General features: G+C 31.5%; 3 protein-coding genes across 3 annotated transcripts; 1 reads left to right on the top strand and 2 right to left on the bottom strand.

Moving 5' to 3' along the window:
• Nucleotides 1-358: 358 nt before the first annotated feature.
• Nucleotides 359-9,410, bottom strand: LOC110993644. The gene is made up of 12 exons (XM_022259983.2): nucleotides 9,106-9,410; nucleotides 8,698-8,823; nucleotides 8,013-8,121; nucleotides 7,316-7,452; nucleotides 6,435-6,509; nucleotides 5,890-5,972; nucleotides 5,158-5,283; nucleotides 4,690-4,837; nucleotides 3,969-4,096; nucleotides 2,441-2,573; nucleotides 1,370-1,669; nucleotides 359-647 (listed from the first exon to the last, which is right to left on the bottom strand). Exons 1-12 carry the CDS (start codon nucleotides 9,149-9,151, stop codon nucleotides 409-411), a joined length of 1,650 nt encoding a protein of 549 aa, XP_022115675.2. The 5' UTR covers nucleotides 9,152-9,410; the 3' UTR covers nucleotides 359-408.
• A 3-nt stretch (nucleotides 9,411-9,413) lies between these two features.
• LOC110993438 (mediator of RNA polymerase II transcription subunit 20) lies at nucleotides 9,414-11,028 on the bottom strand. Its single transcript, XM_022259711.2, has 4 exons — nucleotides 10,814-11,028; nucleotides 10,588-10,730; nucleotides 10,099-10,364; nucleotides 9,414-9,690 (listed from the first exon to the last, which is right to left on the bottom strand). The coding sequence occupies exons 1-4, from the start codon at nucleotides 10,825-10,827 to the stop codon at nucleotides 9,481-9,483; spliced, it is 633 nt and encodes a 210-aa protein (XP_022115403.1). The 5' UTR covers nucleotides 10,828-11,028; the 3' UTR covers nucleotides 9,414-9,480.
• Nucleotides 11,029-11,299: 271 nt separating this feature from the next.
• LOC110993444 (DNA polymerase epsilon subunit 2) lies at nucleotides 11,300-13,110 on the top strand. Its single transcript, XM_022259724.2, has one exon. The coding sequence runs from the start codon at nucleotides 11,494-11,496 to the stop codon at nucleotides 13,066-13,068; it is 1,575 nt and encodes a 524-aa protein (XP_022115416.2). The 5' UTR covers nucleotides 11,300-11,493; the 3' UTR covers nucleotides 13,069-13,110.
• Nucleotides 13,111-13,287: the final 177 nt, after the last annotated feature.

Raw genomic sequence — 13,287 nt, forward strand, 5'->3', positions numbered from 1 at the left:
ACTAACGGGTCGCTAGTAAAGGATAGTTATAAATTCAACGAGCTAAGACTTTCGATTAAAAACAATGTTAGCTTAAAGACCGTCAATCCCAAATGGAATTTTGTGTCTAGATGCGCAATAAATACTTATTTGTGCGATGGAATTCCATGAGTAAAAACTCGACTGAATATACATGTAATATGTTCAATTATATACTATTTTTTGTTATTGATACTGAAGTTTTATACCTATATAAATAAGTATAGCTTTACATTTTTGCCGATAAATATGGAAAAAAAAGACAAACAAGATGTTCTTGCATTTATTTATTATATTAAAACAATCCAATTTACAATTTAAAAAAATAGGTTTACGTCATGATTTCTCATCATACATATTATTAGTACTGTTCAACTGTTTATTAAGATTTTAATATCTCTTTGAAATTGTTGCGTTTTGTCCTTGAACATTTTTCTTTTTCTCAGGTTTTTTCTTCGTCGGCTCAGTGGCGAGAACCAAATGTCGGTCGGGGTTACCAGTTTGCAAAAGTTCTATTATGTCTAACACATTCGGTTCTATAGTTGTTGGAGGGATGTACTCGATCCTAGCTGTTGTAGCTTTTGGAACATATGCTTCCGGTTCATCTGGCAAGGCCGCTCCTTCTTCCTCTGTAAAAAATAATCAGTTATAAAAACAGACTTTCTTTTTCAATATATCGGTATAAGGGCAGTAGGCTTAGTTTTACATCATCTAAGCGATATTTCCAAAAAGCACGGGCGCGTGTTGTCATAATATAATAATTAGTACGCTTTTGAATCTAAAACATAATTGAAGAAGCAAAATGTATTTAATAATACTGGTATACATAGTATTGTCTTTTATTAACACAGCCATTACACATTTAAAGAAAAACACTTTTTTAACGGATTGAAGTTATGTATTGTAACTTCTTTGGCATATAGAAAAAAAATAACTAAAATGCAGTAGTGATTAACAATAAATATTAAAATTAATCAAAAAGATTTTATTTAAATAAATAAATTATTAGTAAATACTTTCACCGTCGTATATGAAATTGGTTTAAAAACACCAAAATAATAATTATTTATTCACACTGTTTAATTGTACTGTTACGAAACACGTGTCCTAAATATAAATATACTAGAATATACAACTTGAACATTGTTATCGATTTCCATACCACCTAGACCTAACTTAACGATGTCAAATTCAGGTGTCGGTGTGCGTGCCAACGTAAAAACTCATTTTCATCATTTTTCTCCATCGCGCCAAAAGAAGTATTAAGAATACTTGTGTGCTCACGTGACCATGTGTCATTGACACACATTCCTAATCAATCAGGAAACATACATAACTATAATATACATACCGTCATTTATTTCCTTGCCCTTTTCTGTCGTCGAAACATTAGAAATAGGCGTGGTGGACCATATATCATACGCCGGCACCCACACAGACACCTCTAAGGGCTCGAAGCCGAAAGTTGTCATGTGTGTAGGACCCCTATACTGCACAGGCTGCATAGTAAAGTCCTCGTAATAGGATCCTTCTTCCCATTTCCAGTGCTGAATATCGAGCAGGGTCATGTTCTTTTGGAATCCCCATGCGAACATCTCGAATCGACATGTATCAGAGAACATTAGGTATACGGAAATTTCAAATACCGAACCTGAAATATACGTAAGGAAATTATATTGTTATCCATTTTGTATTTACAGATGTTCATTTAATTTGTTCGTTAGTCTGTGGAAAAGACGCTAGTTTTGTTTCTCTATATATGTTGTCATTTTGGATTGATTGTAAAATAAATAAGATAAAAGAGATTTTCAACTAAAATAACATACTCTAAATGCTGTTTCTTAAAAGGAGCCCATTGCCCCTCTATAGCCAATATGGCTATTTTACTACACTTGTATTGCATGTGCAAGAGAGAATAGGTGTATGTTATAACTCAAGTGCAATATATATTACATCAGAATATTGATAATATAAATACTAAAGTAGTACTAAAATAATGTTGTATTGATAAAACCGTACATCATTTTGAACATTACATAGTAGAGTGCTAAGCAAGTTTTTGGGTGTTTTGAAAAAAGGATAGCGTAAGTGAATATTACTACAGCATATAATAAGCAGAGAGTAGATGGAGTTCCACAGACCATATAACAGTGTAACACAATCTTATATCGACAATGTTTTTTTTTTTTTTTAAATGGCGTACTAATATAGAAATTTATTATGTTATATCATTTTTTTTTAAATCTTGTATAATATTTTAAATTTCGACATATTAGAAACAAGATTTCAAAAAATATGTATATTTGGTCTATTTTAGGTTTAATTGATAAAACTCTGCTAATAATACCTAAAATGTATTAGTATTTATTAGAATGTTCATTGGAGTCCTAGGTAAGAAAAAACTGTAGGTATTTAAACGTACCCTTGTATGCATAGCAAGGCGGTCCATACGAGAATCTGGGACAGAAATGTTTGACTCGCATCTCAGATGCTGCGGATGCATTTACCAACTCAAGAGTGAGACAGGTATACTCGACATTGTCATATATAGACATCTGAAAATATTTTATTTTTATTAATGATAATAAAATCGCGTTTATTTGTTAATGTTTTATTTAAATTCGTAGCCTTGTGTAAGAATAAAAATGAATATACGCTACAACCTCCTAAGATCTGGCCTCAGATTTCTGAATTACTACACTTGTCTTAAAGACTAGTGTATTACTTGAAACTCGCATAAAGTTATAACTATTGCCAAAGAATTAAAAAAAGGCTAGTAGGTGATCAGCCTCGCCTCAATTTTTTGAGTCTTAGGCAAGTGGATTTCCTCTCAATGTTTTCATTCACCGTTCGTTGATCGTAACCCTAGGACAGCCTATACCCAGCGAAACACGAAAAATATTTTACAGCGCACATCAAAATAACAAAGAAAACCCTATAAAAAGGAGGTCATATCAACTTATAAAACTTGAAATATTAATAATTTTTATTTAATTATTTACATAAAAACCAGGAGTGATTGATAGCACGTCTTTACGAGTGCAATGCACAATGGTACCCAAGAGATGGAAAGAGAAAGAGAGGTAGACCACAAAAAAGATGGGACGACGACATTAGACAAGTCGCGGGAACAAAATGGGATAGAGTGGCCTAAAAGGCCAGAATGGAGTAGTTTGCGAGAGCGTTAGAGGCCTTTGCCACCTGGCAAACGAACAGGCAAAAATAGAAAAAAAGAACTATTTACAAAAAAAAATAAAGAATACACTATCATGTCCGATAAAAGGCTATTATACATATTATATTATATATAATTATTTACATAAGTCAGTAGGGGATTGCCACAAGTTGTCAGATAATAGTTGAATATTAGTAATCACTATATAGTATAAAACAAAGTCGCTTTCTCTGTCCCTATGTCCCTTTGTATGCTTAAATCTTTGAAACTACGCAACGGATTTTGATGCGGTTCTTAATAGATAGAGTGATTCAAGAGGAAGGTTTATATGTATAATAACATCCATTAAATAGTGGAGAAGTACTGTTATTTTTGAGGTTTCTAATGTGATGTCGTAAATAATTACATTTTTTCCACTTACATTGCAAACGCAGGCTGAACCCTACGAGTTTTATCAAAATAATGTACTAAGTGTTGTACACATTGAAAAGGTCTACAGAAAAGTCCGTGATGGTATATGTCTATCCCTTTATATGGATAACCCACAATAACTTTTTTTGTCATTTACTTTTTACGACAAATAATGGCTAATTTTCGTAGCGATTTTAACCAATACAGCATTAATCCTTAACCAATTAAATAGGGAAAAAGGAAAGAAAGGAAAAGGAACTATAAATGTACTAAATATGTAGGCTGATTAAATCACATCAAGGAGAAACGAAGTTCGAGGGGGCAGCTAGTATAATGAAAAACGGAAATTTGCAATATTACTTACATTATAAGTGAGGAACTGGTACTGATTATTGTCAGTACGCAGTGAGATCATTTCACGGTAAATCAGATTTATTTTCTCTTCTTCGTCGCAAGCGCCGAAACGTTGGTATGCATGGAAAGAGTTGCCACCTGAAATAGTATTGTATTATTAAGATAATTTCCTATGAAAATATAATTCAAAATGCACTAAAAAGTAAAAATTAATATATATCATTAAATTGATCAGTGTCAAAATACTTGAGGTATGGGCCTTAAATTTCTGTATCTCATGCATGATCATCTGTCAATCTCCTGTGCCTGACACACGTCGTCGACTTTTTGTGCCTAACGAAAGCCGGTTTCCGGAAGTCTATTGGTGGTAAGCCGGGATTCGAACCCATGTCACAAAACTTCTCTTAAAATTGTAAAAAAATAATGTATAAAAATGACTATGTACTGTAGAGAATGAAAATATGTAAACGAAAGTATTGTGTTTATAAGACAAAATTAATTTAAGTATATATTACTTTATTTGAACTATGAGATAGACTGATTTTTCTTATTTTAATGACAAACCCATTTATTGGTAAGGCAAAAACGAATATTTTAAGAGATGACTGGATCTAAAATAAATACTGTATTCATTCGTAAAAAAAGTGATGTTGCAGCCTTTAGCGAACACCAATACTCTAGAATAAACATATTTGGAGAGTTGTTTGGAAATGTATTGTTTAATATCTTACTTCTAAGTATAAATTTGTGTTTGGATATCTTGGAGATGGTGATTCTTCGGAACTTAGCAAGACTACTTTCGATCCAGGGGAAGTAGCTCATGACGTCCAGATACCGGGAGGGCGCACCACACCCTGGACCTCGCACTCCTACACCCAACTAGAATATTTATTTCATTGGGCGTGTATAGAAACTTTATAATAAATAATAAATATATTTATCTCTGTGACAAATTGTTAAAATATAGTAATGTTTTAAGCGCTTTCCTGTGGTGAAACATATAAACATTTACGTACGATTTTCGAAGTCAGCGCCATCTAGTGTCAAATCATGTATCAATACTGTCTTTTGTTTATTGATTACAGCGCTAATCAAAGCACTTGAATATTTTAAAGCGTATGTAAACAAACCAATACGAATGTCTAATTTATTGTACGTAAGTATATCTCGGCATGTACGTGTATTATATAATTAATTACCATTAGCCAACGTCCCCAAACGTCTCGCGAGACGAGAATGCCACCCGCGTCCCATACACAGACGTCATTGTTCTCTAACGACACTGCGCATGCTACGTGCGGTGGACGCAACTTTTTTGCGTATAACTGTAAATATTTATTCAATTAAGAAAAGCGAACTTAGGTGGAATGCAAGAAGTTTTAAAGTTCAAAAGATTTCAAAAGCTCGGACATGATATTACACTGGATTGAAGCTATGTATTATAAATTTATAATTATTTAAACAGCTTTACAGCGAATAGTCATGGTGACTGAAGACAAAGGTGTGTTGAATGTCAAAAAGTATCACAGCTGTAGAAAAAGTAATTATCTGTATTTATTTCCCTGGAGTTTTATTTATTATTTTACATAATTTTAAATTTATAATAATACTTAGCTTCAATCCGTTAAAAAAGTATTTTCTTTAAATGTGTAAAAGTACAGTTACAATACTAATACAGTGTGGTTAACATTTTTACATTTTATCTAAAATTATTTACGATTTATAAGCAAACACATATCTAGCTCACATTATTATTTGTAATATTACTGTTTTTTCATTCTTAGCCAAATTATTGATGCAGACAAATATTACTGCGTCTGTTTTATTAATAAATAAAGGCATCTTCTGTGCGTACCAACTCGAAACGATGTTTTGTACTCAGACAGTTAAATTCTTAATCTTAAATAAATACTCATTTTAAAAAAACTTACATTAGCTTTAACATAGAACTCCCGACACATATTGCCTGGTATGTGAGACACCGGGATCACTTGTTTCTGGAGTCTATCGTAATCTACAAATAATTTCATTAAATAGAAATATACTCCTAACTAGTGTTGTAAAAAAATGATGCAAAATTTTCATGGACCTGCGTGGAATTAACAAATCCACTCTAAATATAAATAAAAATAAATCGGATTAGTTTTGGTAATTTTAATTTTTTGGATTATTAATTGTTTTTTTTGTAATGTTCGTTTTGTTTAATAATTGTTTTGATTGATATTTGTATGATCTCTAAATGTATGTCATGTTTGCCTTTAAGTGCTTTGCACATTTAAAATTGTAATTTTGTGTATGTTTTTACCAATGTATCAGTGTGCCGAGAACAGCCAATATGTGCCAAAGTAATAATTATTATTATTGCATTTGTATGAAATTCTGTAATTTTTTTATTCAAAGCAAGTAATCAAATTTTTAAACTAAAAAAATACATATAAAAATAAGGGGACGTACTCATATAGGACTCGAAACTTACTATCCGCGAACTTTATGACGTAAAGGTCAGGATTGCGTAGAATCTCCGGTGGCGGGCATAGAGGTTTTATATTCACTGAAAAAACAAATTTTGAGCATTTAAAATTAGTTTTAATAGTACCAGTACTAAAATGAACCAAAGTTTCAACATTTAATTTTAGTGACGGTTTTCAAAACGCCGTAACAGCTCGGGTCTGTATGTCATGCTATTTTTTTTTAAATTTCTTTATTTTACAAAATAATATAATATATCACAGTATGTTACATTAGAAAATCGCTGAGGTTTGTTTTAATGTAACAACAGCAGGCTAGTTAGAAGCGCGACAAATGCTATATGTATTAAGAAAAGGTATGATAAAAATTGTAAACAATTAAACAATGTTTTATTATAAATATACTAGCGGATCCGACAGACGTTGTCCTGTCTATACGTCTTTAATTTGAAAATTTCAAACTTTTTTTAATAAGCTAAAACATTCTGGACCATTTTGATGAAAATTATTATTTAAATGTTATGACAATATCTAACGATCCAGCACATGGTCTACAATAACACAATGCTAACAAAACTTTTTTTTAATTTGATCGCAGCGCTAACTGTCGGTGACAGACTAAAATTAAAATTCGAATATTATTTAAAATTTGACAGTGCGACGGTAGCGCCGTCTGTCGGATCCAATGTAAAACATTCCAAAATCAACAACTACTAATTAATTTAAAAAAACATTGTCCAGCGGACAAAATTGTGAATCTAAACCATTCTCGAATCTCCACGAACACACACAAAAAATTTCATAAAAATTGGTCCAGTCGTTTAGGAGGAGTTCAGTCACATACACACGCACACAAGAAATATATATATATATATATATTATAAGATACCATTTCTGACGGGAGTCCTTAGTTGTATCAGCGCGATGGTGTTATATGTCTGTTCGTATTCAGGGTGCATAAGGTAACTGCGCACGCGTCGCCCTACTCGAGTCCAATCCTCCCCAAGGAGGACACGGGCGTTTGCCCTGGAATTGAACTGTGCCTAATTAATCAGGCTTCATGTGCTATGCTCTTTTTCTTATTAAAAAAATATATTTTAATTAAAAACGAGGAGTACGCAAACGGAACAACCGACTTAGTGTGAGCAATACTACGGTAGCGTTCGGTACGTAGCGGATATTGTAAGAATTATTTGTGTAAAATAATAAAATTAAAATAAAATGTTATCTGTTAAACAATTTATGGACAGTTCCATTATTATAACTTATACGTACAGTCAAATGGATGCGAGACAAAAGAAACTGCGATCTTATATTCTCACTAACCCGACCTTACAGAAGATGTATGTATTTATAAAAGTATAGAAAACAATAACTGAGATAGATATTTTGGTTTTCACTAAAAGTCCCTCGAAATTTAAGAATGAAAATTTAACTTTTGCAACAATAGTCGCTTATAGAGGTATAGGCAAATATCAGTCTCACTTATCCCCTATTGTATCTGTGATGTGTCCGTCATTTTTCCTTATGAATAAAAAAATAAACTAATACATTTTTCATGTTTTAATAGAACGACTTTAACACACCTAAAATCAGTCTTAGGCATCGGTCCAATATCGGCAGCTGGCGCGATAACAAACTCCGCTTGTATAAGCGCCACCGTAGTTACTGCACGTGTTTCCCCTATTTCACCAACTAGAATATACAAGTATCGTTTTTAATTCGGTAAAAAACATTTATATATTAATATGAATTTCACAAATAATGCAATATCGTAAAAAATGCAATAGTTTTTAAAAATTGACTTGTCATGAAATATTATAATTAATATTAATTTGATAACGAAATATTTCAATAATTTCTGATGAAGTGATGAAATATTATAAGGATTGACTATATTATGACTCATATGTAATATCTATGTAAAATTCAATTTAAGACAAATTTGCACGCCATTGTATACAATGTGTGTGTCGCCATTAATATGCGAACATTAGATTGTACCACCAAAACATTATTGTATCATATTCTTGCAAATAAATATTATCATCATCATCAAATATTAATACGCAACAAGCAAAAAAATATGTTAAAATTATTATCCTATTAATTTACATAGTCACCAGTCTTTGCTTTTCGAAAAGAGCTCTTAGAATAAGTGAGGTTTTTGAACTGTCATTACAATTATTAATTATTCAGAATGCTGAATGAATTCAGAATGTACACTGATATACAACATCGTTGGAGCCCTCCAATATCTAATGAACTTACAGTATGAATAATATAGTACACCAAGCCAAGGGTACTGTGTGATGTCCACATCGCCTGTGCTTACGTCCAAGTCATGGTCTACCCCGCAGTCTATTAAATCTAAAGATACGCCATGAGTACGGTCCACTGAAACATATTAGCAACATAATATGCCTATAATTCACTCCGGGAGTTGTATAAAATTTTAATTAAAAACTGTAACAACTTACTTTAAATGTTGCCTCTTAAGGTACCAAATCAAATCAAAAACTATCATATTGTGTTAAAACTGTGTAGTTATATTTTATTTTAACAAGGTAAGATAGTCAAACCCCAATACGTTTTTGACAGACGGGAGTCACACTTATCGCTTAGTCCGTAACCACTCTCTTGCATTTCAGATAATTATAACAAAAAATAAATATTTACCTGATAATATAAAAATAACAATAAATACGGACTTGTGGCACTTCATTTTAAATTACTATACATTACTAAAATATGTACTTTCAGCTCTAAGGTGTGTTATTAATTGAGTTTAACAATGATTCAATTGTTTTCATCACTTAAGGATGTTGTTATCATATTATTTTCGTAAATCTTTTGATGTTTACATTTTTCATATAAATCATAATAACACAAAAATAAAATGTCAAGTTTAAACATTTGTTATAAACATGGTCTGACTAAAACTGTTCTTATTACATTACATCTAAAAATAAAATCAAACTTGGTTGTGGTAGGTACATAAACATAATTTATTCTTTTAAATAGTATAAAAATAAGTTTTATCCCTAACTGAAACTATGAACTTCTTAGACCAGTCACTTTTCTATATGCACTAAAATGTTCTAAGTACTGATATATTGTGTCAATTGGAGTATAAATCTCATTCATTCTGCTCACAAGGTGTTGGGGAGGTTGTATATTAATTGTGGGACCTAAAAGACCCTGAAGAAATTCTCGTAGAAGACCCCATACAGCGTTGGCCATGACACAGGGGCGATATTCGACCTGAAGATTGAATGTTTCTTTTATTGAGGTTCAAACAGAATGGTTTCCTAATCTGATTACTGGTAATTTATTCTCAAAAGCGTGCTGTTACATACATATACAGTATGATTCAATTACTGTTATGACAAAAATCAAACCCAGTCCTTGCCAGCTGAGTAACAGACGTAACATTTTCTTTAAGTATTTTAGCTGATCAGTATAAAATTGTCAGCAATATTAAAACTAAACTGAAGAAGAACTACATATCAAAAATAATATTTCAGCTGCTGATAATATTGTTTATTGATGGCCTATATTTAACACACCTGTTAAGAAATTAGAATCAATTTCAAGTTTTAGTTGTTCCCAAGACCTTAATGTTTACATTAGTTTTAACTAATAATAATAAAATATCACAACTAAAAATACCTCTATTAACACTCCTTTGAAACTTTGGTTCATAGTAACAGAGCCAATTTTCACACAAAAATCTCCAAGTTCAAATCTTGGACCCTTACTTTCAATTTTTGTTTGTTTTTTGGATGTGTAATGTTGTGACAGTTTCATCATTAACAAATCAAATAACCCATCCGCTATTACATGAATATTTTTTGTTCCACTTTCTAGAATTGAGAAAACAGAGGCTGGCTGCTCAGAGTTATGAAGAATGTGAACAGTTTTAGTTGTTCCTGCAACTGATTAACAAATACTTTGAAGGATAATAGTTAAGAAATAAAATTAGTTTCAATTTATACGCTTTTAGCTAAAGACCTTATTTACTATATTGTTTATATAGTTGATAAACACTGTTAGCGAAAATCTAATATAATTCTTTGTTATAAACAGATGAAATCATGACACTAGTATAACTTAAAAGATACAGAGATCACACCTAGATATTATTCTGATCAGACTTACCCATTTGAGGATGGGATAAATAACTTTCGCAGTCCACTAGAAATTGACCTTGTTGTGAGGCACCAAGCGCTAATAAGCGTTTTGTCAACAGCTCTATAACATATGTACCAGTTTTGTTTTCGGGAACTGGATATTGTTGTAACCTGCATGAAAATGTTTTCTAACCATTCCTGGATATAAACAGTACAAATGGATATAACAATAAAGAGAAATATAAAATACTTACACTGTGACTCCCATAATATATCCGTTAAATGTATTATATGATTAAATTAACCGGCAAATAATACGTTCTCGATATATTTTTTAGGATATCAAGTATATGTTGCTGAATTCCAAACATTAAGTTTAATTCAAAATATTGTAAATAAAGTATGTTTTACACTGCCTGCCGGAGAAATAAATAATGATTTTAAAACATATGTACAATTTCAAAACAAACTCAAAAGTGGATACAAAGATTAGATGATGATAACACAGATATAGTAAAGAATACGGTCCCTTTAAGATTGAATATTTTAAGTATGTCATAACAAAGTCTTAGTTCTATAAGGTATATTAAGATAAATAAGAAGAACTATATTACTAAGTATAATTCATCATTACAATTCTTTTATGTATTCATTATTTAGAAATCTTTGTTTATTATGATTCTACTTTCTATTGAGGTATGTCAAACTAATGTCATCTTTCTAGTCGTCAGATTTCGCGGGTAATTGAATGATACAATTTTTATTCTCAAATCAGTAATTACACAGATGAATTGGTGACAATTTTCGAAATGTTTTGAAAGTTTTGTAATATTTTACTCTATTATGATGATGTATAGTAACTATTTACGTTTTACAAAAGTCTCATTATAAAGACTGCCAATTTTAATATAAGTAAAACAGATTTAAGAAGATTATGGCCGATTCGAAAGAAGTGCGTTTGGAAATAAACAATGCTTTTAAATTAAGTGGTTTTACTATACGACGAGAGGCAAGTAGTTTTCTAGCCGAGCAGTTGTCTGGTTTATCCAACAAGGAACGAATAAAAGTCATTGATAAAATTACTGCTCACATATTGCACCAGTGTATATCTCAACCTGTATTGGAAAAGGAACATTTAGAAGTGGCATATAGGGAATGCAGTTCAGCAGGTCTTGAAGAAACTGAGACAGTTCTTAATGTAATTGATGCGTTTAATGTGCCAAAAATATCATATGATAACGAAAAAAAGAAATTCTCTATAGATATTTCAAAAAATAACATATATGCAGAACCCAAATGTAAAGCTCATTTTTTAATAGACAGATATACTATGATTTGGCAGAGGACGAACAGAAATAAATTATTTGCTAAAGAAATGTTACCTTCTATGAAAAATGAAAATCGTTTTCAGCTAAGAAAAATTGAAGTCTTACTGAGTACATCTCGTAAAGTGGATGATGTTGTAGTGCTCGGGCTATTGACACAGTTAACTGAGGGTAAATATTATCTAGAAGATCCAACAGGTAGTGTCCTTCTTGACATGTCTCAAACTCGGTATCATTCTGGTTTGTTTACTGAAAACAGTTATGTACTTGTTGAAGGATACTTTGAAGACAAAACACTTCATGTAATGGGACTTGTTTTACCACCATCAGAAACTAGAGCTATATCCTTACCATACTTTGGCAACTTAAATACATTTGGGGGTAAATCTAAAACATTATTGAAAAACTCACAGAATTTGTTAAAAATTGAACAGGAAAATGAAGATGGGATGATAATTTTTTTATCTGATGTATGGTTTGACAACTTAAAGGTAATGTCTAAACTCAAAACTTTGTTTGCTGGTTATGATGACTTTCCACCCATTGCAATTGTTTTTATGGGGGAATTTTTGTCATGTCCATATGGATATGAGCATAGTACACAGTTAAATGCTGCTTTAATAAATTTGGCAGACATAATTATGCCATTCACAAAGTTGAGAGAGGCATGCAAGTTCATATTTGTTCCTGGAAGGGGAGACCCAGCTGCTGCAAATATTTTACCAAGACCCCCTATACCCAACACAATAACAAAACAAATTAGTGAAAAATTAGGAGATTCTGTAATATTTACCACTAATCCATGTAGATTGCAGTATTGTACCCAAGAAATCGTAGTGTTAAGACAAGACTTGGTAACAAAAATGTGTAGGAATGCAATACATTTTCCAGATGCAGGAGACATACCCGATCATTTAACTAAAACCTTACTTAGTCAATGTACATTATCTCCACTATCCTTAGGTGTTCAGCCAGTATTTTGGAAACATGCTGACGCATTAAGCTTATATCCAATGCCAGATTTGGTGGTTGTCGGTGACAACTTTCCTCCCTATTCAAGATCATATCAGAATTGCCAAGTGGTTAATCCTGGTTCATTTCCAAGAACTGAATATTCATTTAAAGTGTATGTTCCAGCCTCAAGAAGCATAGAAGATTCACAAATACCTAATGAAGATGGTTAATATGATTTGTCCCATATATAGAAATAAATGAATAATGTATTATTTTTTTTAATTTTAAATCTCATATTAAATAAGTTTAAGGGAATGCATGCACATTCAAATTAAAAATCGTATATTCATTTAGGTAACACAATATACAATTCTGAACTTTAATAAACAAATACATATTGAATAGTAAATGCTTCTAATTAATAAGACATCTACTGCCATTTATCAAAT

Source organism: Pieris rapae, chromosome 7, assembly GCF_905147795.1.
Source record: "Pieris rapae chromosome 7, ilPieRapa1.1, whole genome shotgun sequence".
In the NCBI taxonomy this organism is placed as follows: domain Eukaryota; kingdom Metazoa; phylum Arthropoda; class Insecta; order Lepidoptera; family Pieridae; genus Pieris; species Pieris rapae.